Genomic DNA, 27,050 nt, shown 5'->3' with positions numbered 1-27,050 from the left:
GCTATATGCCTGCAAACGGTGGACTGTCTACAGGCGTCACATGCAACTTCTGGAACGATTCTATCAGCACTGCCTCCGGAAAATCCTGCAAATCTCTTGGGAAGACAGGCGGACAAACATCAGCGTGCTGGAAGAAGCGAAGATCACCAGCATCAAAGCAATGGTCCTCCGCCATCAACTCCGCTGGACCGGCCATGTTGTCTGGATGCTTGACCACCATCTCCCAAAGCAGTTGATCTACTCCGAACTCAAGAACGGAAAATGGAATGTTGGTGGACAGGAAAAGAGATTTAAAAATGGCCTCAAAGCCAACCTTAAAAACTCTGGCATAGACACTGAGAACTGGGAAGCCCTGGTCCTTGAGCACTCCAGCTGGAGGTCAGCTGTGACCAGCAGTGCTGCAGAATTTGAAGAGGCACAAATGGAGGGTGAAAGAGAGAAATGTGCCAAGAGGAAGGCGCATCAAACCAACCCCGACCGAGACCGCCTCCCACCTGGAAACCAATGCCCTCACTGCGGGAGAAGATGCAGGTCAAGAATAGGGCTCCACAGCCACCTACGAACCCACCCCCAGGACACCGAACTTGGAGGACCATCATCCTCAGATTACAAGGGATCGCCTAAGTATTTATTTATTTATTTATTTACTACGCTTATATACCGCAATTCTCAGCCCAAGGGCGACTCATTGCGTAAGCAAGTAAGTAAGCAAGTAAGTAAGTTAAACAATGGTATTCCCCATAGTAACCTATGGATGTGAGAGCTGGAGCATAGGGAAGGCTGAGTGAAGGAAGATACGGTAGGTGCTTTTGAACTGTGGTGTTGGAGGAAGGTTCTGAGAGTGCCTTGGACCGCAAGAAGATCCAACCAGCCTGACTGCTCATTGGAGGGAAGGATAGTAGAGGCCAAGATGAAGTACTTTGGCCACATAATAAGACAGGAAAGCTTAGAGAAGACAATGATGCTGGGGAAAATGGAAGGAAGAAGGAAGAGGGGCCAACCAAGGGCAAGATGGATGGATGGTATTCTCGAAGTGGCTGGCTTGACCCTGAAAGAGCTGAGGGTGGTGACGGCTGACAGGGAGCTCTGGTATGGGCTGGTCCATGAGGAAACGACTGAACGAATAAACAACAACATATAATCTAACCCAGTGTTTCTCAACCTTCCTAATGCCGTGACCCCTTAATACAGTTCCTCATGTTGTGGTGACCCCCAAACATAACATGACTTTTGTTGCTCCTTCATAACTGTAGTTTTGCTACTGTTATGAAAGGTAATTTAAATATCTGATATGCAAGATGTGGCACAAATACCCAAATTTGAATACTGGTGGGATTGGGGAGGGATTTGTCATTTGGGAATTGTAGTTGCTGGGATTTATAGTTCATCTGCAATCAAAGAGCATTCTGAACTCTACCAACGATGGAACTGAACCAAATTTGGCACACAGTACTCCAACGACCAACAGAAAATACTGGAAAGGTTTGATGGGCATTGACCTTGAGTTTGGGAGTTGTAGTTCACCTACATCCAGAGAGCACTGTGAACTCCATCAATGATGGAATTGAACCAAACTTGGCACAAATACTCAAAATAGCCAAACTGGTGGAGTTTGGGGAAAATAGACCTTGACATTTGGGAGTTTATAGTTCACCTGCAATTAGTGCGTTCTGAACTCCACCATCGATAAAATTGGCTAAACTTCCCACGTAGAACGACTATGACCAACAAAAACAATACTATGTTTTCTGATGGTCTTTGGTGACCTCTCTGATGCCCCCCATCCAGGGGTCCCAACCCCCAGGTTGAGAAACACTGATCTAACTCACCTACCACTTTCTGCCTTTCACTTCTTTTCAGGGGAGCCCGAACAAGCGATTACCAGCTACCCCGTTTCCAAAAATTATGCTTCCGAAATCTCTTGATAGCGATTCCGCACAGAAAGATTGGCCGCAGCCCTCCTCTCCACGTGCCACTCACGGCAGAAGCCCTTTTTAAACGCGTGCTGCCACAAGCGGGCAACCAAGCCATCCGAGACGCCTCTGTAGGTCACTGCGAGCGATCCATCGTTACACCCCTAATCCACTGCATGTGTTAAGTGCTTTTGTATTATTGCAACACATACCCTTTCGCCTGACTCCTCGGGGCTAGGATAGAAGGGAAATTACATTCGCTTTTTTCGAAAACGACACGCAAATGACCGCATGGCATGCTGGGGCGAGAGAAGGGCGATAGAATGGCGATAGAATGGCGTTGACGTCACGCGCATAAGAAAGGTTTCAGAGCGGGCGCTGCGAAAGGAGCCAGGGCAGGGACGGGAAGTACGCATGCGTGAAAGAAGTGCCCTCATTGGCTAGCCCTGCGTGCGCGCGTTTCCGGGCGGCGCGGTTGCAACCCCGGAAGTGTTTGCCCGCGAAGACAAGGCTGAGGATAGAAAGCGCCGGAGGACGAGAGCGGAGTCATGGCCGGGTGAGTGGAAGGCCTTCCTTAACAAACCCTAAGGATTAGTATTCACCCAGAGGGGACTCAGGGAGGTTGCCAACAACGTGGCAACATGACAAACATTCGGTGCCAAAACAGACAAACCAGAGAGCAGCGTTTCTGAACCTGGAGGTCGGGACCCCTGGGAGGGGGTTGCGGGGGGGTGTCAGATGGGTCGCCAAAGACCACCAGAAAATACAGTATTTTATTTTGGTCATGGTGGTTCAGTGGTCGGAAGTTTGGCACAATTCTATCGTTGGTGAGGTTCAGAATGCTCTTTGATTGTAGGTGAACTATAAATCCCAGCAACCACAACTCCCAAATGTCAAGGTCTATTTTCCCCAAAGTCCACCAGTGTTCACATTTGGGCATATTTAGTGTTCGTGCCAAGTTTATTTATTTATGACATTTATATGCCACCCTTCTCACCCCGAAGGGGACTCAGAGTGGCTTACAAGTTATTTGTACAAGTTATTAGATTGGTAGTATAAAAAAATAAGTGCAAGGTGAAGGCACCCTCCCAAAGTAGTCCAGGTCCATAGACCAGTCTTCCTACTTGTCATCAAAGGTGGTGGATGTTGAGGGTTAGGGTTAGGGACAACCCTCCTGTTTAAGGACCTCCACTGGCTGCCATTCATTTTCTGGTCCCAATTCAAGGTGCAGGTTCTTACCTACAAAGCCCTGAACGGTTTGGGACCCGCCTATCTGCGTGACCGCATTTCTGTGTACGAACCTACACAATTTCTTTGATAATCTGGAGAGGCCCTGCTCGCACTCCCACCTCCTTCGCAAGTGCGATTGGTGGGGACGAGGGAGAGGGCCTTCTCGGTGGTGGCCCCCCCTACTCTGGAGCTCACTTCTCAAGGACATCAGACATGCCCCAACTCTGGCAGTCTTTAGGAGGAGCCTGAAAATGTGGTTGTTCCAGTGTGCCTTCCCAGAATAAGGAAAACCCTCAGCAATATGCCCTCAAAATGCACTTTACCATTGATTTAGGACTGATTGCATTCTTTCATCTCTCCTTGAAAATTCTACTGAGTTATATCCTACCTTGTCCATGTCCAGCACTATTTTTAATTTTAATCTATTACATTTGGTCCGGCCATTGCTTTTTAATTCTTGTGTGTTACTGTTGATTTATTGGGGGGGGGGGGGGGTTGTTATGCGATTTATATTAATTGTATTGCTTTGATAGTTTTGTTATTGTTTTTGTTTATTGATGTACTGTGGGCTTGGCCTCATGTAAGCCACACTGAGTCCCTTGGGGAGATGGTAGCGGGATACAAATAAATTATTATTATTATTATTATTATTATTATTATTATTATTATTATGGAAGACAGTTCTGAGTACAGAGGTAGGTGTAGAGTGCCTATAGGGAACCCAGCAGCGATGGTAGATGTCGATAAGCCTCCAAAAGAATCAGCCTCCACACACCACCATGGAGATTCACAAGAGTGGCAAGAGGGCATCTGGGCAATCAGTCTCTGGAGCAATGAAGCAGACAGGAGTAATCACAGCCGAGAGCAGTTTGGTCCAGATCCATCATTGTTTGAGTCCACAGTGCTCTCTGGATGTAGGTGAACTACAACTCCTAAACTCACAATGCCCACCAAACCCTCCCAGTATTTTCTGTTGATCATGAGAGCCAAGTTTGCTAAGTTTGGTTCAATTCCATCATTGGTGGAGTTCAGAAGGCTCTTTGATAGTAGGTGAACTATAAATCCCAGCAACTACAACTCCCAAATGTGACTATTTTCCCCCAAACACCACTGTTCACATTTGGGCATATTGAGTAGTCGTGCCAAGTTTGGTCCAAATCTATCATTGTTTGAGTCCACAGTGCTCTCTGGATGTAGGTGAACTACAACTCCAAAACTCAAGTTCAATGTCCACCAAACCCATCTGGTATTTTCTGTTGGACGTGGGAGTTCTGTTTGTGGACTTCAGAGTGCTCTTTGATTGTAGGTGAACTATAAATCCTAGCAACTACAATTGCCAAATGGCAAAACCCCCCAACCCCACTATTATTCAGGTTTGAGCCTATTGAGTATTTATGGCAAATTTGGTCCGATGAATGAAAACATATCCTGCCTATCAGATATTTACATTCTGATTCATAACAGCAGCAAAATTACAGCTATGAAGTAGCAACAAAATAACTTTATAGTTGGGGTCACCACAACATGAGGAACTGTATTAAGGAGTCGCAGAATTAGAAAGGTTGAGAAACACTGCCATAGATCAAAGCAGAGTCAATAAATAAAACAACCTCCATGTGAACTTACAAGACTATATAAGACTAGCCAAAAATAACGCAAGTTAAGACTAAAATAAACATAATACAGCATATCACACACATTTCCCACATGATAAAATCTTAGCAGTTAAACTAAGAAGATTATTATTATGTTTATTGATATCCCTCAAAGTGTCTTGTCCTCCTTTGTGTAGCATCCCATTGCTGGGTTATTTTCAGTTTATGACCCACAATTATCCCAACAGAATCCTGTGGCATTTCACTTAGGACAGTGGTTCTCAACCTGTGGATCTTCAGATGCTTTGGCCTTCAACTCCTAGAAATCCTAACAGCTGGTAAAGTGGCTGGGATTTCTGGGAGTTGTAGGCCAAAACACCTGTGGGGGGGACAGACCACATCAGCTCTAGTTTCTGATACAGAACATATGCCATCCAATAGTCACCATCTGCTCGCCCACAGAAAACTATATTTAATCATTTAGAGCTCGGGGTGAGAAAGGCGGTATACAAATACTGTAAATAAATAAATAAACGCAATTTTCCAAATCATCACCCCAAATAACCCCAATAGCAGGCCTAAAAACGAAGGCAACAAGGCGCCCTGCTTCACTCAGGGGGAGGGAAGTGGAGGAGGAGAAGCATCAGTCATGCCTTGTTGTCATGCCTTTCGTGTGTAGTCAGCCTCTTTCCTCCCAACATCCCCATTGCCTTGGCACTATGAGAGGATTTTGTGAGACCAGTCACTCTCGTTGCAATCGTATAGTAACAGTGAGGCCGCGGACCATATTTTAGTTCTTGGGGACCACTGGTGGCCCACGGACCACAGGTTGAGAACCACTGTTGAGAACCACCACATTAGTTGTCTAGACAAAGCCATGCTAACTAGAGAAAGCAGAATGTTATGATGGCTTTCTGTCTGCTGGGCTTTATAATCATTTTCAACACGAGCAGAGCCCATCTGTAGGTTAACCCTGACTGTTTACTTTCAGAAACGTTTTTTTGGGGGAAATGGCTTCTCCATTCAATGGTCCCACAGCAGTTTCTGATGTAATTAAAGATCTAGATACTCAAATAGCTGTAAGTAACCTGGTTAGAATTCACAATGGCATGGCATGTTAGCATTATGGTAAAAAACTTCAGAATGTATTGCTAATTTTGTCGGTATGCTGAGAATCTAGTGTGGTGATGTGAGAAATATTTGTAAGGATATATATACCTATTCTCATTAAGATTTGAACATTCTTTTGCAAAGACATGTATAGGTGGTTAGTGAATATGTTCTCCTTACAGCTTGACACAAGAGAAACATTGGCAGGGTCAGGTCAAGAAGATGCCTTTTAGAGCTAGTACTAAAATTTAGGCTAGTTCTCTTCTAGGAAATATCAATTTGCATTTTTCTAAAGCATTAGTCCTGACAGCCCTAGGATTTTTCTTGTCAAGATCTGTTCAGAGAGGTTGCCTTTGCCTTCTTCTGAAGCTGATAGAATATGATTTGCCTATGGTCACCCAGTGGGTTTACCTGTTCACGTGGAAATTTGAACCTTTGTCTCCAGTCAAACCCACTACACTCCTGTATCACCATCCTATATCATGTATTAATTGGAACTGGCTTTCTGAGCACCTACCAGCTAGGTAAAGAGGAAGGCACTGATAATCATGTGTACTAGGTCTAGGGAACATGTGGTAAATTGCAATTCCTATAATATTTGACAGTTGACCATAAAATATAGGCTTCTGGGAGCTGAAGTCCAGTAATATCTAGAGGGCTGGACATTCCCTATCCCAGCATCCTGCATCTGACTCAGTTAATTGCATGTAATGTCCAACACATCGGTGGAATTAAGTTAGTTAGCAGTAACTAAAGTTTCACTGATTTTAATATGATAGGCATAGTTCACCTAGAACGAATCCAAGCGAGTGCCCTTTTCTCCCTATAGATGTAACTGCAGATAACAATAACCACCAAGGGATGAAGGGCCATGGCTTCTACATAGACTGGACTGCTGTTCTTGTCCAGATGAGGCACTGGCAATAGTGGTTGCTGTGTTAACTAGTTGGTCCAGTTTTACACCATTGCCTTATCTGGACATGTTTTTCTTTCCCTCAGAGCAGACTTTTCTCAGTTCTAAATATGCTTTAGAATGTCGGTTTGATTGTTTTAGAAATATTTATAATTCTAGGTGAGGATCTTCCCTCCCCTCCCAGCTTTTGGTTTTGTGTTGTCCCTGCAAGTAATTTCTGAATTATCTCTACCCTAAGGCAAGCCTACCACAGGTTTTTTTTTTTGTCAGAATTTTTTTCAGGAGGGATCTGCCTTTGCCTTCATTTGTGAATTACGCAAGGTCGCCCAGTGGGTTCTTCCATAGCTGAGTGGGGGTTCAAACCCTGATCTCACAGCATCTGAATCCAACACTCATACCACTACATTACGCTGGCTCTTATCCTGTATTTCTGCCAGTGTGTTGAGTAATGCATGATTATTAAGTGAAATGAAACATGTTTTGTGGACTGATACTAACATGACAATCTCTTCTGTAACACAATCTTACTGACCTCTTAACCACTTGGTAGTATGTATTCATCATGATTTGAGTCTGTATTCATGTCATGGATGTGTTGGGTGAAATTGCATAGAAAACTAGAGTGGCATAGAAGGCATGAACATACTGGGTTATGTAATATTCATCAAGCACTTATAAAACACTTGGTCAGGTGGGAAAAGTGCTTCTTTTAAGGGCTAAGACTTCTCATTAATCTTCCCTTCTACCCTAAGTGAGAGAGATAAACCTTCCCCTTGGAACAGAAGACAAAGCTGTTGTTTTGTTCCAACAGCCTTAAAGTAATAGTAAGAGAATTCCTTTTTGTTCCCTTGCCTGCCACCCTGGCTGAGATTTCCCAAAAGGAAAGCAGTGCCCTAACTGGTGAAAATGGAACAAGTCGTGCAGCCCATGATACCCAGCTATTCTAAATTAATGTAACTCTTGAGGGCCCCTTAGAGCTGCATCCAAGAGTACTGAAAGAATTTCATATTGGGAAGTCTGACTTGGTCACGGTGGTCCAAGCTCTGGTTACATTCCGCATAGATTACTGTAATGCGCTCTGCATGGGATTGCCTTTGAAGACTGTTTGGAAGCTTCAAATGGTCCAATGTGCGGCATCCAGGTTGTTTTCCAGAGCAGCGTTCAGGGAGCACGCAACCCCCTTGTTACGCCAGCTCGGAGACTAAGTTCATTTGGGAGACCCTTCCTCGTAAGCGTGGCTGGTGGTGATGAGAGACAGGGCCTTCTCAGTGGTGGTCCCTTCAGTTGTGGAACTCCCTCCCTAGCAATATTAGATCAGCCCCCCACCTCCTAGTTTCCAGAAGGAGAGTAGAAACCTGGCTCTGGGAGCAGACTTTTGAAAAATAGTGCAGTGCAGTAATTTTAATGTGGAATATGTGCAATTGATGATGAAATGGCCTTGGACTCTGATCCCAGGACAGCATGTTATTAACACTGAATGCATTTTAATTATGTTTAATATGTTAGTAATTTTAATCCCATTTATTTTTCAATTAATATTGTATGTTTTGAGGCACTGTGTAGGTGCCACTTATAAGCTGCCTTGAGTCCCTCTTGGGTAGAGAAAGGTGAGTATAAATAAGGTAAATAAATAAATAAATGTAATCTCAGAGTCCTCGTCAACCATCTTTGAGAATTCTTGGAGGATAGGAGAGTTCCTGGAATTTTAGAGGAGAGCAAATGTCAACCTTGTATTTTAAACATGAACCTGTTCCCTGCTATGCTAACCCTGAGACTTTGTTTCTTCCTCCAGCTGATTGGTTTAGGCCCACATAACCCCAGAAAGAAGCAAGATCTTGACAAGCTCTATGACCTGAAAGCTAAAGCTCAACAGATTATGAACCAGTTTGGACCATCTACCCTGATCAATTTGTCCAACTTCTCCTCTATCAAACCAGAACCAGCCAGTACTCCTCCCCATAGTTCCATGGCAAACAACACCACAGTGGCCAAGATGCCAGGAACCCCTAGCAGCGGGGGACGCCTCAGCCCTGAAAGCAACCAGGTGATTGTGCAGTATCCTTGAAAAGCCCATGAAGGTTGAAAAACAGTATTGATGGGTGGTTTTTGAGTGAGCCTGAGACTTTCAAGGAAACTTTCCCCCGATATTTTGCACTGTAAAATTCATCATGGCCATATCGTTGTTTCAGAAGAGAGCTTATTATTATTGCAAACAAAAAGCTTTTCTTACTTATTAGAGACATTTGATTAATTTTAATTACAGTGTAATTGATCCTTTCTGAATTGTCACTGTGAGGACCTCAGTTAGCTTACTTAAAGCTGCCTCAAAGTAGCATTCTTCCAGGACTGGCAGTATCTTCATAAAAATAGATGTAAATGCTGTTTCCTTTGCCAATTGTTTCGTTGTACAATGATGTTACATTGCTGCCTTTTCATTTATATGTACTGCTGCTTTGCAGAAAAGAATATATTAACACAAGAAATTTCAAATACATTTATTTATTTTATTATTTAAAGCATGTATACTCCACCCTTTTCACCCAGAAGGGGACCCAGGACTAAGCACAATATAAATACGGCAAACATTCAATGCTGAAATGAAAACAAACTATAAATATTACAAGGTGCAGGCCATGACCTATAAAGCCCTAAATGGTTCGGGCCCTGCCTATCTCCGTGATCGCATCTCCTTCTATGAGCCGGCACGAGCTCTAAGATCTTCTGGGGAGGCTCTCCTCTCAGTCCTCTCGTGGGGACGAGAGAGAGGGCCTTCTCAGTGGTGCCCCCCCCCCCCCCCCCATCTCTGGAATGCCCTTCCAAGGGAAATAAGACAGGCCCCATCCCTCCCCTTCTTTCGTAAGAGCTTGAAGACCTGGTGGTTTCAACAAGCCTTTGAAAATGACCAGTTCTAACTCAGCCCTACACATTGTCCAATATGGCCTTATTCTTCCTACCAATTACCCAGATTCTTTCCTCTAATCGGCCCTGGAATGGACAGCCACAGACCTGTTCTTAATATTATTGTTGCCTGCCATAGCATTGCACTTAATTCCCGGCCCCCCTAGAATTTTTGGGCTTGCGCAAATCTTGTCCTGGCCTTTTAATTTTTTAATTGCCTTGAACAGGCAGGATTACTTTTAATATATGTGTGTTATGGCAACAATTTTTATGCTTCTGTTTTGTTGTTAATCTTATGGTTTGTTGTTTTTACTCTGTATGTTTTGTGATGTTACTTGGGAACCGCTCTGAGTCCCCTCAGGGAGATGGAGTGGTATATAAATAAAGTTTTATTATTATTATTATTATTATTACTTCAATTACAGTTGAAGCTGGTGTATTTCCTCTTTTTAATGTGTATGAAAGTCTGTAGAATTTAAATTTGTAACAAAACTGCTGGGTAATATTGCATGCAATTTGTTGGAAGCATGTGTTACTTATAAAACGTCAGGTAAATGTTTTCCCCTGACATTAAATCCAGTCATGCCCAATTCTGGGGGTTGGTGCTCATTTCCATTTCTAAGCTGAAGAGCCGCCGTTGTCCATAGACACCTCCATGTTCATGTGGCTGGCATAACTGCATGGAGCACCGTTACCTTCACGCTGGAGCAGTACCTATTTATCTACTTGCATTCACATGTTTTTGAACTGCTAGATTGGCAGAAGCTGAGGCTAACAGCAGGAGCTCACGCCACTCCCTGGATTCAAACCTGCAACCTTTCTGTTAGTTCAGCAGCTCAGTGGTTTAACCCACTGGGTCACCAGGGGCTCCATAACTTATAGATCTACATTTTATGGAGAAAAGGGAATGTAGAATAGTATGACTGGTACATTTGTGCTAATATGTGTATTCTTTTTCCAACACACTTCTGCTGCTCCCAGATCTTATCAAAGAAGAAGCTGCAGGATCTTGTCAGAGAGGTGGATCCAAATGAGCAATTAGATGAAGATGTAGAGGAGGTAGGTCTTTGGTAAATTGGTGTTCCACAAGTACGTAATCTTGAGGATGTTGGACCTCTCAACTCCTCAAGTAATATTAGACCACCATGATTTTCCTTTTCAGTGCTACTAATTTGTGATTACCAAATTTACTCGAGTCTAATGCGCCAGTGAATCTAATGCACACCTCAATTTCCAAAACCCTGAAACAAATAAAAGTATTTGTTAGCGAAAGTCATGTGTGGTGGCAAAAGATGTGTTCTTTGTAATATGGCCACTACAGTTGCTTAGAATTCCTTCTTTAAAAACAATTGTGTTGAAACACCAAAGCTTTCAGCAGTGGAAAAGAAAACCTTGAGGTGCATCTGTGCTGTAGAATGAATCAACTTTAACTGCCTTGATTCAATGCTATGGAGCTGAAGTTTTACGAGGCCTTGAGTCTTCTGTGCCAAATAGTGTGGTCCCGTCACCAAACTACAAATCCCAGGATTACATAGTGTTGAGCTATATATATTACAGATGGTTCTTGTAGGTTTTTTCGGGCTATAGGGCCATATTCTAGAGGCATTTCTCCTGACATTTCGCCTGCATCTATGGCAAGCATCCTCAGAGGTAGTGAGGTCTGTTGGAAATAGGAAAATGGGTTTATTTATCTGTGGAATGACTGGGGTGGGGCAGAGAGCTCTCTGCTGAAGCTAGGTGTGAATGTTTCAGCTGACCACCTTCATTAGCATTTGAAGGCCTGCCTGAGCCTGGGAACATGTTCTGTTGAGAGGTGTTAAGATGTGCCTGATTGTTTCCTCTCTGCTGTTTTGTTGTTGTGATTTTAGAGTTTTTTAATACTGGTAGCCAGATTTTGTTCATTTTCATGATCTCCTCCTTTCTGTTGAAATTGTCCACATGCTTGTGGATTTCAATGGCTTCTCTGTGTAGTCTGACATGGTGGTTGTTGGAGTGGTCCAGCATTTCTGTGTTCTCAAATAATATGCTGTGTCCAGGCTGGTTCATCAGGTGCTCTGCTATGGCTGACTTCTCTGGTTGAAGTAGTCTGCAGTGCCTTTCATATTCCTTGATTCGTATTTGGGCGCTGCGTTTGGTGGTCCCTATGTAGACTTGTCCACAGATGAGTCCCTCAAAGAGGAGCTCCTGACACTTCCCCTATTGCTTTCGTTCAGCACTTGCTTACTTAGCCGATCCCTCGTTGGCCAAGTAGGATAGACTTCCAGGATCAGTATTCTTGTGGATCTGTAGGTGACTGTGGAGCCCTATTCTTGATCTGCATCTTCTCCCGCAGTGAGGGCATTGGTTTCCAGGTGGAAGGCGGTCTCAGTCGGGGTTGGCTTGATGCGCCTTCCTCTTGGCACGTTTCTTTCGCCCTCCATTCGTGCCTCTTCAAATTCTACAGCACTGCTGGTCACAGCTGACCTCCAACTGGAGCGCTCAAGGGCCAGGGCTTCCCAGTTCTCAGTGTCAATGCCAGAGTTTTTAAAGTTGGCTTTGAGCCCATCTTTAAATCTCTTTCCTGCCCACCAACATTCCGTTTTCAATTCTTGAGTTCGGAGTAGAGCAACTGCTTTGGGAGACGGTGGTCGGGCATCCGGACAACGTGGCCGGTCCAGCGGAGTTGATGGCGGAGACCATTGCTTCAATGCTGGTGGTCTTTGCTTCTTCCAGCATGCTGTTTGTCTGCTTGTCTTCCCAAGAGATTTGCAAGATTTTCCGGAGGCAGCACTGATGGAATCGTTCCAGGAGCTGCATGTGATGTCTTTAGACAGTCCACGTTTCGCAGGCATATAGCAGGGTTGGGAGGACAATAGCTTTATAAACAAACACCTTGGTATCCCTACGGATACTCTCTGCTTCATTCGGAAAAATGCTGCACTCACAGAGCTCAGGCGGTGGTGTATTTCGGTGTCGATGTTGACTTCGGTGGAGAGGTGGCTGCCAAGGTAGCGGAAATGGTCAACATTTTCTACTGTTACACCATTAAGCTGTATCTCTGGCATTGGAAAGGGGTTAGCTGGTAACTAAGAGTGCCATATTACGTGAATTGAATGCTTGTCCTCATTTTGGCAAGGTGATTTAGCCAAAAAAGGTGAGTGTTCGATTTGAGTAAATACAGTATATTAGTACATCATTTTCTTAGTGGAAAATCACTTAATTTTCTTCAGCTTGATCTGTCGGTATTTCAAGGTCATCAAATGGCCTATAAAATACAAAATACATCTGCCTGTTATTGCTCACGATTACTTTCATTATATATCTTGAAGTTAGTGATTGGCCACTGAAAAATAAATACAGGATTAATATGCAAAGCTAATATCTGAGGATTGTTGTGGGAAGGAAAATGGTATTATTGCAGGCAGTGCACATTCTTCTTGGCTTTGCTGGTTATTTTAGGAAGAATAAGAATCTTCTGACATTATCATTCCATCGATGGATATTGGTGAATCTGAAAGACATCAGTAATGTGATTGGCGCTTTGTTGTTCTTGACAGATGCTGCTGCAGATTGCTGATGACTTCATTGAAAGTGTGGTGACAGCTGCCTGTCAGCTTGCGCGGCATCGCAAGTCCAACACTTTGGAAGTGAAAGATGTCCAGCTCCATCTTGGTGAGCATTAGTGCATCAGTTGTGGCCACATCATGAAGGCTGATACAGACCGCTTTATATTGGGTGGGGTTTTTAAGTTTGGTCCTTCAGATCTTTTGGCCTACAATTTTCATCCATCCAGTCCTGCACAGAAAGACATTGTGGAGCAGCTTAAAGAGCTGGGTCTGTTTAGCCAGCAGAAGAGAAGGTTGAAAGGAGACATGAGAGCCATATTTAGAGATTTAAAAGGGTGTCATAAACTAGGACTAAGTGGAGCCATGATTTCAAATGACAGGAAAGGAGATTTCACCTGAACATCAGGAAGAACTTCCTGATCTCATATAAACTGTTCAGCAGTGGAATTCTCTGCCTCAGAGTATGAAGGAAACTCTTTCATGGGAGGCTTTTAAACAGGCTGGATGGCCATCTGTTGGGGGTGCTTTGATTGTGCTTTTTCTGCACAGCAAGGGGATGGACTGGATGGCCCGTGTGGTCTCTTCCAACTCTGCTGTTCTATGACTGAATTCCAAAACATTTGGAAAATGCACACACAAAAAAACCAAAGAAGAAAACCAGTCATTAAATACAAACTTCTTCCAAAACATTCTCTTTCAGTTTCTCATAAACTTCACATGAAGTGGTGCCTGGCTTATTTTTACAAAACTCATTCTAGAAATGGCCCTTTGTTTATTGTATATGTATTTATTTATTTGCGACATTTATATGCCGCCCTTCTCCCCCGAAGGGGACTCAGAGCTGCTTACAAGATATATATACATACAATATATTATATTATTAGCATAGTACAATATCAGTATTATATATTACTATATTGTACTATACCATTATATTGTAATATTATTAGTAATATTACATGTAATATAAAATATATAATTATAATATCATATTATTAGTATTATATTGCATTAGATTATATTATAAATATTATATGTATATGCAATTTATTATATTGCATTATATTATATTATTTTATTGGCATAGCACAGGAGACAAGGTGGAACTGTCCCCTGGCCCCCTCTCTCTTCACTCTGGCTCAGAGCAGCTTTTGGTGCTGGAGGAGGGGTCCCCAACTGATGACATATGCAGGAGACAAGATGGAACTGTCCCCTGGCCCCCTCTCTCTTCTATCCTTACTTAATTCCTTGTCTGTCACCTCCTTCACCCGACTGTCTTTCATTTCCTGTTCTTTGCTATAGAGCGACAATGGAACATGTGGATCCCAGGTTTTGGCTCTGAAGAAATTAGGCCTTATAAAAAAGCTTGCACTACAGAAGCTCACAAACAGGTAAGGATTTCTTCCTACAGAGTGGCAGTCCTGACTAAGGATGGCGGTGCAATCTGAAGCTAGAGGCCAAAGCTTTCAGATAGTGCTAGCAATAGAACAATAGAGGAGATCGCTTAAAAGAGCAGGGTTCGCTTTCCATTTGATTAGTTCAGGCACCTAGTTGATAAAATTGAAGGCTTTCTATAATAAATTATTCCGCTTAAGATATTTCAATTGATGTAGTTCTAGTTCTTTGAGTGGTCAGGGGCACATTTAAACATAGATTTCTCTGTTGGAAACTTCTAGAGCTAAGTGAAGCATTTTTGAGGAGCAATAATAACAACTTTATTTTTATACCCCACCTCCATCTCCCCGAAGGGACTCGGGCGGCTTACAAAAGGTCAAGCCTGGGATCCCTGGAGTTGTATTATGAGGCATGCCATATGGCTAAATTAATAGAATTGAAACTGGAAGGGGAAATAAATGGGTGAAATTAGAGAAAGAATTAAACGATTGGAAAAAGGGCTCATTTATGGGAGAAAAAAATTGATTAAAAAAGAGCTTAAAAATTAAGAGATGGCCCCCTCCCCTCAACACTGCATGTTTGGAAGAAATAGCAAAATAAATTACAAATAAATAAAATAGATCCCTTTCCGCTAGAAACCCTGGAAAATAAAGATAAAACATTTAGGAATTTAATCAGGTCCCTGAGAGAGAATGGAGTAAAGAAGGTAGGAGACCTCTTAGAATCCAATGGAGATATTAAAAAATGGGAAAAGATAAAGGACAAATGTGGCTCAAAGTATTGGATAGCTTGGTTAGGCTTGTCGCAAAGAGCACAAGAAATAAAAAAGAAAGGAACATCAGATGCCCTATTGGATAAAATAATAGGCTGGAAAATAGAAAAAGAGAAAGGCATTATAGGGGAAATATATAAGGAACTAATAACCTTACCCTATAATACAAAACATACTTTAGTAGAGGCCTGGAAACAGGATATAAACTTTAATGAAAACTTAATAAACTCCTGGATCGATAAAACTCAAAAAATTAAACATCTAAGAATCTAAGAAAAACAAAAGAAAATAATTTCAAAATGGTATAGGACCCCCTCTCAATTGGCTCACATTATGAAAAACACCTCCAACAAATGTTGGCATAAATGCAGGGAGACTGGTACTTTTTCACACGTGGTGGGACTGCTCTGAAATCCAAAAATATTATAATACTGGTAGAGAAGTAATAGAGGAAATAATAGAGCAAAAACTATATTGGAATAAAGCTCGATATCTGTTCTTCACCATAGAGATAAAGGAGGGAAACAACGAATGGTCAGATATATTGAAATTTATGATAGCTGCTATACATGCCACAATCACCAGAGATTGGAAAGATAAAACAAGGTGGGACCTGAAAACTTGGTGGTCTTATCTCTCTGAATATTTAATTAATGATTTCGTCTATGAAAAGAAAAATAAATATTTGAATACTCAGTCAAGACAAGATTGGTTTAGGAAATGGTCTTGTTCAGTCAACAAAACGGAAGGAAAAGATAGGTACAGAACTTTAAATCAGGCCTTCCAGACAGTTAAATCAATGAACTGATTTAAGTAAACCCAGATGGGGGTGGGAGGGAAGTGGGAAGAGGGTGGTCTCGGGGGGGGGGGGGGTTAAAGGGGTAGTTAATCAAGATATACGATAAAGGGAAGCACAATTGGAACCTATATCCTATCCATAAAATTGTAATCGGTTTTTGATATTATCTTTTAGATGGCTAAGGTTCGTATTGTATTGTTTTGTTAACTGTATGGAGAAATCAATAATAATTTTAAAAAGGACAAGCCTGAAAAAACACAGATTAAAACACAGTGCAATGAGTAAAATAAAAACAAGTCAAAATATCAGAAATAAAATAAAACAGATTACAATATCACAACACAACATCATAAAAGCAATTCCTAGGCTGAACAGAGAGCTAAGAGTTTGTGCACTAGTTTCTGGATAGGGAAAGGAGATTCCACCTGAACATTTATTTATTTATTTATTTACTGCGTTTATATACCGCGATTCTCAGCCCGAGGGCGACTCATCGCGGTGTACAACATGAAAAAGACACAAGTGCAAATTACAAAACATATCATTATCAAAAAACATCTTATCAAAAACATCAGCATTACTACAAAATTTCTACTACATTCCAAATCGTCTCATCGTCAACCCACAATCCGATATCATTTCCGTTATTCCATTCCTATGGTCAATTTGCCAGTCATTGCACTTCTTAGTCAAATGCCTTCTTAAATAGCCAGGTCTTTAACTTCCTGCGGAATATCAACAGGGAGGGGGCTAGCCTGATGTCCATGGGAAGGGTGTTCCACAGCCGGGGAGCCACCACCGAGAAGGCCTTATCTCTCGTCCCCACCAGCCGTGCCTGGGATCGAGAGCTGGGCCTCCCCGGAAGATCTCAAAGTCCTCGTGGGCTCATAGGCCGAGAGGCGGTCGGTTAGGTATCTTGAGCCGGAACCGTTTAGGGCTTTATAGGCCAATGCCAGCACCTTGAATTGAGCCCGGTAGCAGATCTGCAGCCAGTGGAACTGGTACAGCAGGGGAGTTGTATGCTCCCTGCGTCCCGCTCCTGTTAGTATCATGGCTGCCGCACGTTGGACCAGTTGGAGCTTCCGGGCCGTCTTCAAAGGCAACCCCACGTAGAGAGCGTTGCAGTAGTCTAAGCGGGATGTGACCAGAGCGTGGACTACCGTGGCCAAGTCAGACTTTCCAAGGTACGGGCGCAGCTGGCGCACGAGCCTAAGCTGTGCAAATGCTCCCCTGGTCACCGCCGAGACCTGGGGCTCCAGGCTCAACGATGAATCCAGGATCACACCCAAGCTGCGAACCTGCGCCTTCAAGGGGAGTGCGACCCCATCCAGCACAGGCTGTAACCCTATACCCTGTTCGGCCTTGCGACTGACCAGGAGTACCTCTGTCTTGTCTGGATTCAATTTCAATTTGTTCGCCCTCATCCAGACCGTCACAGCGGCCAGGCACCGGTTCAGGACCTCGACAGCCTCCTTCGTAGCAGGTGGAAAGGAGTGACAGAGTTGGACATCATCTGCGTACAGATGACACCGTACCCCGAAACTCCGGATGATCTCACCCAGCGGCTTCATGTAGATATTAAACAGCATGGGGGACAGTATTGAGCCCTGAGGAACCCCACACGACAAGGGTTGTGGGGTTGAACAGGTGTCCCCCAATAACACCTTCTGGGAGCGACCCTCCAGGAATGACCGGAGCCACCGTAAAACAGTGCCCCCGAGACCCATCCCCGCAAGGCGCTCCAGAAGGATACTGTGGTCGACGGTATCGAAGGCTGCTGAGAGGTCCAGCAGCACCAACAGGGACACACTCCCCCTGTCAAGCTCCCGGCGCAGATCATCCACTAAGGCGACCAAGACTGTCTTGGTACCATGAGGAACATGAGGAAGAACTTCCTGGCTGTGAGAGAGAGATGTTCAGCTGTGGAACTCTCTCTGCCCCAGTCCAGCATTCTCTTGTAAAATGTGGGTCCAACACCAAATTGGGTCTCCTTAGCTCAATGTTGGGTGTTCCAAACAACTGGCAGCACTGAAAATTTTTCTGAACCCCACTGTTTTAGACATTTGCACGAATCTGTTGCAGTGTTTTTAGTGGACTCTGGAGAAGACACTTCAGCTGTACTTCGTAAAAAGGAAAATCAGCTTGTTTAGCAAGTCTGGCGAATGTTGATATGTTATCAGTAAATGTTGGGTTTTTATGCCTCTTATATACCTGTATACCTGGGGTCATGTAAAAAATTCTTGGGCCAAAAGGGATCCCGAATGGAAAAGTTTAAGAAGCCCTGCTCTAGAACATGGCCCATTGGCACTCTAGCACTTTTCCTCAGATACCATACACTTCAACACCCAGGAGGAGTTAACAACATAGATGGAGCAAAGGCAGCCATAGTGGGAAGGTAGGTGGGTTGTGTGAAGTTTAGAGAGGGCCATCTAAAGAGCCATAGTTACAGGTAAGGAAGTGATTCTGCTTTGTGGTCACTGAGACTCACACAGTATGGCTGACCTGGAGATAACCTGCTTGGCCATGCCAAACGAAAGGAAATAGAGCTCATGTGTGAGTCTCTGAGACCAAGACAGGGGATCCAAATTCTTCAGTGACTTTCAATGACTACTGCAGTAATTAATTAAAAATAGTGAAATGTCATGGTTGGAATAGGAGCCCCCAGTGGCACAGTGGGTTAAAACCCCTGTGCCGGCAGGACTGAAGACCGACAGGTCGCAGATTCGAATCCGGGGAGAAGCGGATGAGCTCCCTCTATCAACTCAAGCTCCTCATGCGGGGACATGAGAGAAGCCTCCCACAAGGATGATAAGAACATCAAATCATCCAGGCGTCCCCTGGCCAACATCCTTGCAGATGGCCAATTCTCTCACACCAAAAGTGACTTGCAATTTCTCAAGTCACTCCTGACATGACCCAAAAAAAATGGTTGGAATATTGAACTAAACCATGAGATCCACACATAGAACTTACCATGTGACCTTGTGCCAGTCCTCTTATCATTCTGCTAGGCTTGTTGTGATAATAGAGAGGAGAGCCATGTATACTGCTTTGAGTTCCTTGGAGGAAAGGTCGGGCAGAGACTCGGCTAACAAGCTAAAACCCTTCCCCTGTACCATTTCCTGCTCCATATATGGATAGGGGGATCCCTAGAGTTGCTACCAGTTCCTAGGGCACATAGCAGTTTTGCGTCAGTGACACACTGTATTTCATTTCATGATAAGCACACATTTTATTCCTTTTTTATTAAAAGGGTGGGGGGTGTGACTATTACGCAATTTAAAAAATCTGCCTTTGAGTTTCTGGTTTCTGTTTTTAAAAAAGAATTAACTGCTTTGCCTCTGAGACTGGAGAAAGAGGAGGGAGAAGGAGCCTCAAACCAATAGCTCAGTTTCTGTTTATTTGCTTTTTCAAATTTCCTTGTGTGAAGAACCCTTACCTTTAGCAGCCAGAATGTGGGCCTAGCAAGGCCTAGCAGCCTAAACAGTTAGAAGGTGGGCTTAGCGAAGCCCTGGCAGCCATCTTAGGATAGGGAAACAGGGAGGCGCCATCTTAGGTCAGGTTTTCTTAGAGGGCGTGTGTCCTAGTCCAGTAAGCAAAGAGTAGATGGCCAGGATTGGTTAGGAATAAGGGGCGGAGCCTAACATTCCAATAGAGGGGGAAAAGTGTACTTTTTGAATTTTGAGACGTGTTTTGGCAGTTGGTTTTGTTAGTTGGGAGTTGGGTAGTCGGTTGGCGTTCACAGTTGGATAGTGCTAGATAGGAGAATTGGGTTAAACTTTTGTAGTATTCAAGGGCTAGAGGAATTAGCCAGGAATACTGTCAGTAGGAACAGGACCCTGCTTATTGTCTGTTTCTTTTATTCCTGAGGAAGGCTAGGCCAAGGTTGTTTGGCTAGATTCCAGAAAGTGGGAATTTGGATTGGAATTATCATCAGAGATTAGTTTCCTGAGATAATCTCCTGTTTGTTAACTCTAGATTTGAACCCAGTACCCATCTAAAAATTGTACATCAAACGTAACCAAAAATCTTTTGTGCCATTCACTTACAGAAACCATTACGCATTTATACCAGAAGACTTTAAGCCTGTTAAATAAACGTTAAATCAATCTCCCTCCTGTGATATTCCTTATAAAGTTTGGCAGCTTGTAGGATTCACTATTTCAAAATTCCCTGTTCCTTCTCCCTGCTAAAAGAAGTTCCTTGGTGTGATATTCATTATAATTGGTGGCACGGCGATGTGATCTTTCCTGGGATATCTTTTACACTTTGCTTAGGAGGAGGAAAGATTCCCACTTCCTTCCTTCTTTCTCCAAAAGGAAGGCAATGTACAAAATCTCTTTGGAAAAAGGAGGTAGGGAAGATCCAAGTCCCAGAGACCTCCATTTCACAGTTTTTAAACTGCCTTGCCTTCGGAGAAGGAAGGAAAGAAGGAAGGGACTGGAAGAAAGGAAGGGGGAATCAGCCCCAAATTACTCTGCGTCTATTATGTGAGGAAAATAACAATTTTGCATAGTGACTATTTTGCAATGAAATACAGTAATATTTTTTTCCAGGCTGTATTGGAAAGAGGATTAGACGCTGCTTGCACCCTGTTTCAGCACAGATCATGGCCTCATGAATATTGTTTTTCTCTCTTGAAAAAGCTTGCTTCCTGAAAGACCATGTTCCTGACTCTCTCTCTCTTTTTTTCCAGAGGATGGCACTGATCCGCAAAACAACCAAAAAATAATGCCTGAGAGTGACAGGAAGGCCAAAATGGCTAAAATGAAAATGGATTTGCTGGGGAGTAGGAATCTGCCTTTCAAGCTGTCAAGTGTCTATGACATCCTCCATGGGATTTTGTTTCTCCGTGCTTTGCAGAGAAGCCTAACCTTTAAGAATGCAGCAGTATCTGAGCTTGGAAGGAGAGCTGCCCAGAGTCATTCGGTTCTCCCTCCCCTCTGTATTTCTCCAAAAGAACACAATATATCTTGAAACACAGACTTTATTTTCTGTCTTCAAAGTGATTTATGTTGTGATTGTCCAAAGGACAGAATATTTTGGTATTTTGGGAACAGTATTAGAAATGGCTATAGTTGTTTTCATTTCCCTTTTATTTGTTTGTAATGTTGCTGGTTATAGATATTTGATTTTGGGGTAAAGAAATTATCAATCTAAACTAGGTAATAATATTGACACCAACTCCAAAAAGACATGTGCCCAGGAAAAGGGCTGATGATTACAAGTAGTTCCCTGTCCCCTCTTTTAATGCTCCACGTGTAGGAAAAATAAATTTTAATTCTTCTTATATTGCAAGCCTTTCTACCTCCAAAGATGCAATAGAACTCCATCTGTGATCGGCTCAGAGCAAAAGATCAGTGGGGAAGTACTGATGCAACTTGCAGGGCTGTTTTTTTTCTCATTGTGACTTATGCTTAATGTCTTGACAGATAGTTACATGCTGCTGTGTTATATAAACCTGCAGCTTTCTTATCCCTTGAGAACTGATTGAAAAATCTTCAAATTAGTCACTGGTATCTGGGTCAGCAAGCATTACAAATCCAAAAGCACACTTAAAATTACAAGCAGGGTCAAATTGGTGGGAAATGGATTATCACTTTTGATTTTGATGCTTGAACAACACCATGCATTAGCTGGGTTTTTATACCTTGCATTGTTCCTTGTTGCTGTTAGCTTTAAAAATAAACCACCCTTCACACTTGATAGACTGAACTATAATAGTAAAGGTGCTGCACAATCAGCAATCCAAAGTAATAGCAGAGCCACTTAATTGACTGCCTGATATGCATCTCTTGTATTCAGCGCCTGAAGGATGTGTTCACTTTGTTTTGAGCCACCCAGCTATGGCTCACCCTGCTCCTGACACTTCATGAAATTCTCCCAACTGCTTAAATTACAATAATAAACAAGTATACAGATGCCTTCTCTATTTTCAAAGTGTTTCCATGAATTTTGATAAAGGATAATTTTGTGCTTCAGGGATTTGTAGCATATCTTTGCATATTTGAATTCCCAATTTGAATATGCTCCTTAGTTTCCCCATCCAGGGGGATGTTTGGGAGCAATCTAGGCTTCCTCCTAAGATGCTACTGTACTTCTTGTTTTGGAACCATTTGACCCATGGCCCTTTTGCCCTGTCCCAGGTGAGAATTTGGCAAGTTCTTCTCACTATTCCTGCCAACAAGAATTTAACAATGAACTCTACGAACAGAAAGATGGAGTAGCTATGGGGAGCCCTCTCAGTCCGGTCATAGCTAATTTCTACATGGAACACTTTGAAAAACAAGCCCTGGAAACTGCAACAAAATGTATTGTCGAAGGCTTTCATGGCTGGAATCACTGGGTTGTTGTAGGTTTTTTCGGGCTATATGATCATGGTCTAGAGCCATTCTCTCCTGACATGCCTTCATACAAGCGTGGGAAGTGTATTGTAGGAATAAATGTTAAAGGGGAGCAGTAATGTCTAATTGTGCGGTTACTCTCAGAAGGCACAGCAGAAGAGCCAGGTTTTAAGGTCCTTCTTAAAGGTTTCTAAGGAGGGGGCTTACCTAATCTCGCCAGGCAATGAGTTCCAAAGTCAGGAGGAAACCATGAAAATGAACAAAATCTGGTTACCAGTATTAAAAAACTCTAAAATTACAACAGCACAACAACAGAGAGGAAACAAACAAGGACATCTAATTACCTCTCAACAAAAGTGTGCCCCAGGCACAGTCAGGCCATTGTATGCTAATCAAGGTGGTCAGTTGAAACATTCACACCTAGCTCCAGCAGACAAGAGTCCTTTGTCTCACCCTGGTCATTCCACAGATATATAAACCCTTTTGCCTAGTTCCAACAGACCTCACTACCTCTGAGGATGCTTGCCATAGATGCAGGCGAAATGTCAGGAGAGAATGCCTCTAGACCATGGCCATATAGCCCGAAAAAACCAGCAACAACCCAGCAACAAAAAAGCCCACTATATGGTTCAGATATCTGGATGACACTTTCACCATTTGGAGCCATGGAGAAGAAGAATTAAACAGGTTCCTGGACCACCTTAACAGCATCCACCCAAACATCCAATTCACAATGGCAAAAGAAAATGAAAACTGCCTTTTCTAGATGTCCTAATCATCCGCAAACCAGATCAACAATTGGGTCACACAGTTTACATGAAACCCACACACAGATATCTACATAAAAACTCCAACCATTACCCAAGTCAAAAAAGAAGCACCATTAAAGCCTTGGCAGACCGTGCCACCTCCTCCAAGATGAACTGAACCACCTCAACTGGGCTCTCCAGGCCAATGGATATTCCACCTCAGACATCAGAAGAGCTGCAAGACCGAGAACAAGCCACGAGAGTCAAGACAAAGTTCCACCCAGATGAAAAGTGTTCTTGCCATACATCAAGGGAACCACTGACCACATAGGGAAGCTGATGAGGAAACACAACATACAAACTATCTACAGGCCCACCAAGAAAAACCAACAAATGTTACATTCAGCAAAGGACAAGAGGGATCCTCTCACTTCTGCAGGAGTCTACCGTATACCATGCAGCTGTGGACAAGTCTACATAGGGACCACCATAAGCAGCAGCATTGCCCAAACACGAATCAACATGAAAGGCACTGCAGACTACTTCAACCAGAGAAGTCAGCCATAGCAGAGCACCTGATGAACCAACCTGGACACAGCATATTATTTGAGAACACAGAAATGCTGGACCACTCTGTTGTTGTTGTTCATTCGTTCAGTCGTCTCCGACTCTTCGTGACCTCATGGACCAGCCTACGCCAGAGCTCCCTGTCGGCCGTTACCACCCCCAGCTCCCTCAAGGTCAGTCCAGTCACTTCAAGGATGCCATCCATCCATCTTGCCCTTGGTCGGCCCCTCTTCCTTTTGCCTTCCACTTTCCCCAGCATCATTCCCTTCTCTAGGCTTTCCTGTCTCCTCATGATGTGGCCAAAGTACTTCAGCTTTGTCTCTAGTATCTTTCCCTCCAGTGAGCAGCCGGGCTTTATTTCCTGGAGGATGGACTGGTTGGATCTTCTTGCAGTCCAAGGCACTCTCAGCACTTTCCTCCAACACCACAGCTCAAAAGCATCGATCTTCCTTCGCTCAGCCTTCCCTAAGGTCCAGCTCTCACATCCGTAGGTGACTACAGGGAATACCATGGCTTTGACTAGGCGGATTTTTGTTGCCAGTCTGATGTCTCTACTCTTCACTATTTTATCGAGATTGGACATTGCTCTCCTCCCAAGAAGTAAGCGTCTTCTGATTTCCTGGCTACAGTCTGCATCTGCAGTAATCTTTGCACCTAGAAATACAATCTTTGCACCTAGAAATACAAAGTCTGTCACGGCCTCCACGGTTTCTCCCTCTATTTTCCAGTTGTCAATCAGGAAACAATGAAAATGAACAAAATCTAGCTACCAGTATTTAAAAAACTCTAAAATTACAACAGCAAAACAACAGAGGAAAAACAATCAGGGACATCTAATATTTATTTATTTATTTATAATCACCTCTCAACAAAAGATTTCCCCAGGCACTGCCAGGGCATCAAATGCTAATCAAGGTGGTCAGTTGAAACATTCACACCTAGTTCCAGCAGACAAGAGTTCTTTGTCCCACCCTGGTCAGTCCACATTCCACAGATATATAAACCCATTTTCCTAGTTCCAACAGACCTCACTACCTCTGAGGGTGCTTGCCATAGATACAGGTGAAACGTCAGGAGAGAATGCCTCTAGAACATGGCCATATAGCCCGAAAAAACCTACAACAACCAAGTATTTATATTATTAAATTGTTCCTTCCCATGGCATGTACTCACATTTATTAAAGAGGGTGCCTTATAATTGTCTCATGCAGTGCTACAATTATACGTTGCCCTGTAGCCTAGGGGCGCTTAACAGTACTACTAGCCCCAAACAGTACTACTAGCCTTTCTTCCATCCTAAAAGCATGCTAGCCACTAGCCATACTAGTTGTGGGATTTTCAGAGGGGTCCAAACAGTTCTTCATACTATGATCAGGTGTTAGATGTGTTGTCACTCCGCCGCATGTTGCAATGTGATAATGATGGATGTCTGGCAGCCTTGGAGTTCCAAAAATATGCAGGTAAGTGCATGTTTGGAGGGGTAAAAAAGGCATGTGTCACAATATTTACTTGAGTATAAGCTGCCATTGAATCTTATGCACACAGCAATTTTGAAGGTGCACATTACAGATAGATATGCCTTCTAGTGTAATGCGCCCGACATCACAGGCATAGCACATCAGGTAGGCAGGCAGCTTGAATGAGGCCATTGGGAAAGCTATGCCCCTCCATCAGGCCAAGGCTGGTGCACTCACCAGCTTTGCATGATTCCCAACTCACCAGCCTTGCACAATCCCCAACAGTCATTCACAAGGCCCTCCAATTATTATTATTAATTATTATTTCCATTTATAATCTACTTTATCTCCCCCAAAAGGGACTCAACTGATTGAGAAGTTTCTGTCCAGCCTCCAGAGTTCTCAGGGTTTCTCCAGGTTGTTAAGAATTGTGGGAGTTGAAATCCAAAACACTTGGAGGGAAGGCCAAAGTTGGCCCAGGCCTGCTCCAAGCCTTTTCATGCCATTGAGTATATGTGCATGGTTCTAACACACCATCAAATCTAATGCGCACATTGATTTTGGAAATGCAATATCCCCACCACCACCACCACCAAAGGTGAGAATCAAGCAAATATGGTACGGGTTGCTGTGTTTTCCGGGCTGCATGGCCATGTTCCAGAAGCATTCTCTCCTGAAGACTTCACAACCTCTGAGGATGTCTGCCAAAGATGTGGATGAAATATCAGGAGAAAATGCTTCTGGAACATAGCCAGGGAGCCATGTTCCAGAAGCATCACAGGAATCCAGTGATTCCTGCCATGAAAGCCTTCAACAAGTTTGACATGCCAGCACACTTTACTTGTTACTGTTATTTTATTTAATAACACAGATAGACAAAAATAAATTTAAAATTTCAAAGACCATTCTGTAAGAAAAAAAATTCAGAGAATATGCCAAAATGTTCCAGATGACCATATATACGGCATAGAGTTAGTGCTAATTTTAGGTTCTCCTGGAATTGACTAAACTCTTACCTTTACGGGTTACGAGTTAAGGTACAATACTTACATTGATCCGCGGATAAGTCGAACCTGGGTTTGGGTTTGATTCCTTGACTAAAATGTATAGATTATATATGAGTATGTAGAGCAGGGTTGGGCAAATTTTGGCCTCCAGGTGTTTTGGACTTCAACTCCCACAATTCCTGGTCTCAGGCCCCTTCCTTTTCTGCCTCAGCTGTTTAAACATCTGAGGGGGGAAAGGAAGGGACCTAAGGCCAGGAATTGTGGGAGTTGAAGTCCAAAACACCAGGGCTGAAGTTTGCCCATGCCTGATATAGAGTATGTTTAAAAACAACACAATTGTTTTGGTCCATTACATTCGCCTCTTCCCAAAAGTACATATAATATTTATTAAATGGCACTACTGTTGCTTGTATATTTTTTGTTTTATTTTTTTTCTTATTGCCTAGTATATATATTTTTCCAGTGAACCACCATGCTCATTTGCCATTAGTATTTTCCTCCAGTGTGCATTTTGCCGTGCATCTGGGGCCCCATAGAACATAATATTTCAATTGAATATGGTCAAACAGCCAATAGACATGGCTCTTTCAGTGGAATTTACTGTACAACTACTAGCCAACATGACTGTTCTGTCGCGCACTGGGCTTGAAATGAATTGCTTTTAAAACAGGACGTGCAATTTTAGCCCAGTGGGAAGCCAGGGGGGCCCGAAGAGAAATTCTTAAGGATTTTCATCATAAACAGTCTTTAGAGGGC

General features: G+C 43.2%; 1 protein-coding gene and 1 non-coding gene across 2 annotated transcripts; one reads left to right on the top strand and one right to left on the bottom strand.

Annotated features, from left to right (window-relative positions):
- Nucleotides 1-1,858: 1,858 nt before the first annotated feature.
- On the bottom strand, nt 1,859-1,996 carry LOC132782229 (U11 spliceosomal RNA). Its single transcript, XR_009632062.2, has one exon. It is a non-coding gene; the product is annotated as a U11 spliceosomal RNA (small nuclear RNA).
- A 364-nt stretch (nt 1,997-2,360) lies between these two features.
- TAF12 (TATA-box binding protein associated factor 12) lies at nt 2,361-22,102 on the top strand. Its single transcript, XM_060784635.2, has 6 exons — nt 2,361-2,469; nt 8,554-8,805; nt 10,641-10,718; nt 13,196-13,310; nt 14,507-14,595; nt 20,867-22,102. The coding sequence occupies exons 2-6, from the start codon at nt 8,638-8,640 to the stop codon at nt 20,900-20,902; spliced, it is 486 nt and encodes a 161-aa protein (XP_060640618.1). The 5' UTR covers nt 2,361-2,469; nt 8,554-8,637; the 3' UTR covers nt 20,903-22,102.
- The last annotated feature ends 4,948 nt before the right edge of the window (nt 22,103-27,050 follow it).

This window comes from Anolis sagrei, chromosome X, assembly GCF_037176765.1.
Source record: "Anolis sagrei isolate rAnoSag1 chromosome X, rAnoSag1.mat, whole genome shotgun sequence".
NCBI classification, from domain to species: Eukaryota; Metazoa; Chordata; class Lepidosauria; order Squamata; family Dactyloidae; genus Anolis; species Anolis sagrei.
The sequence above is the reverse complement of the archived record's forward strand: the minus strand, read 5'-3'. Positions and strand labels throughout refer to the sequence as shown.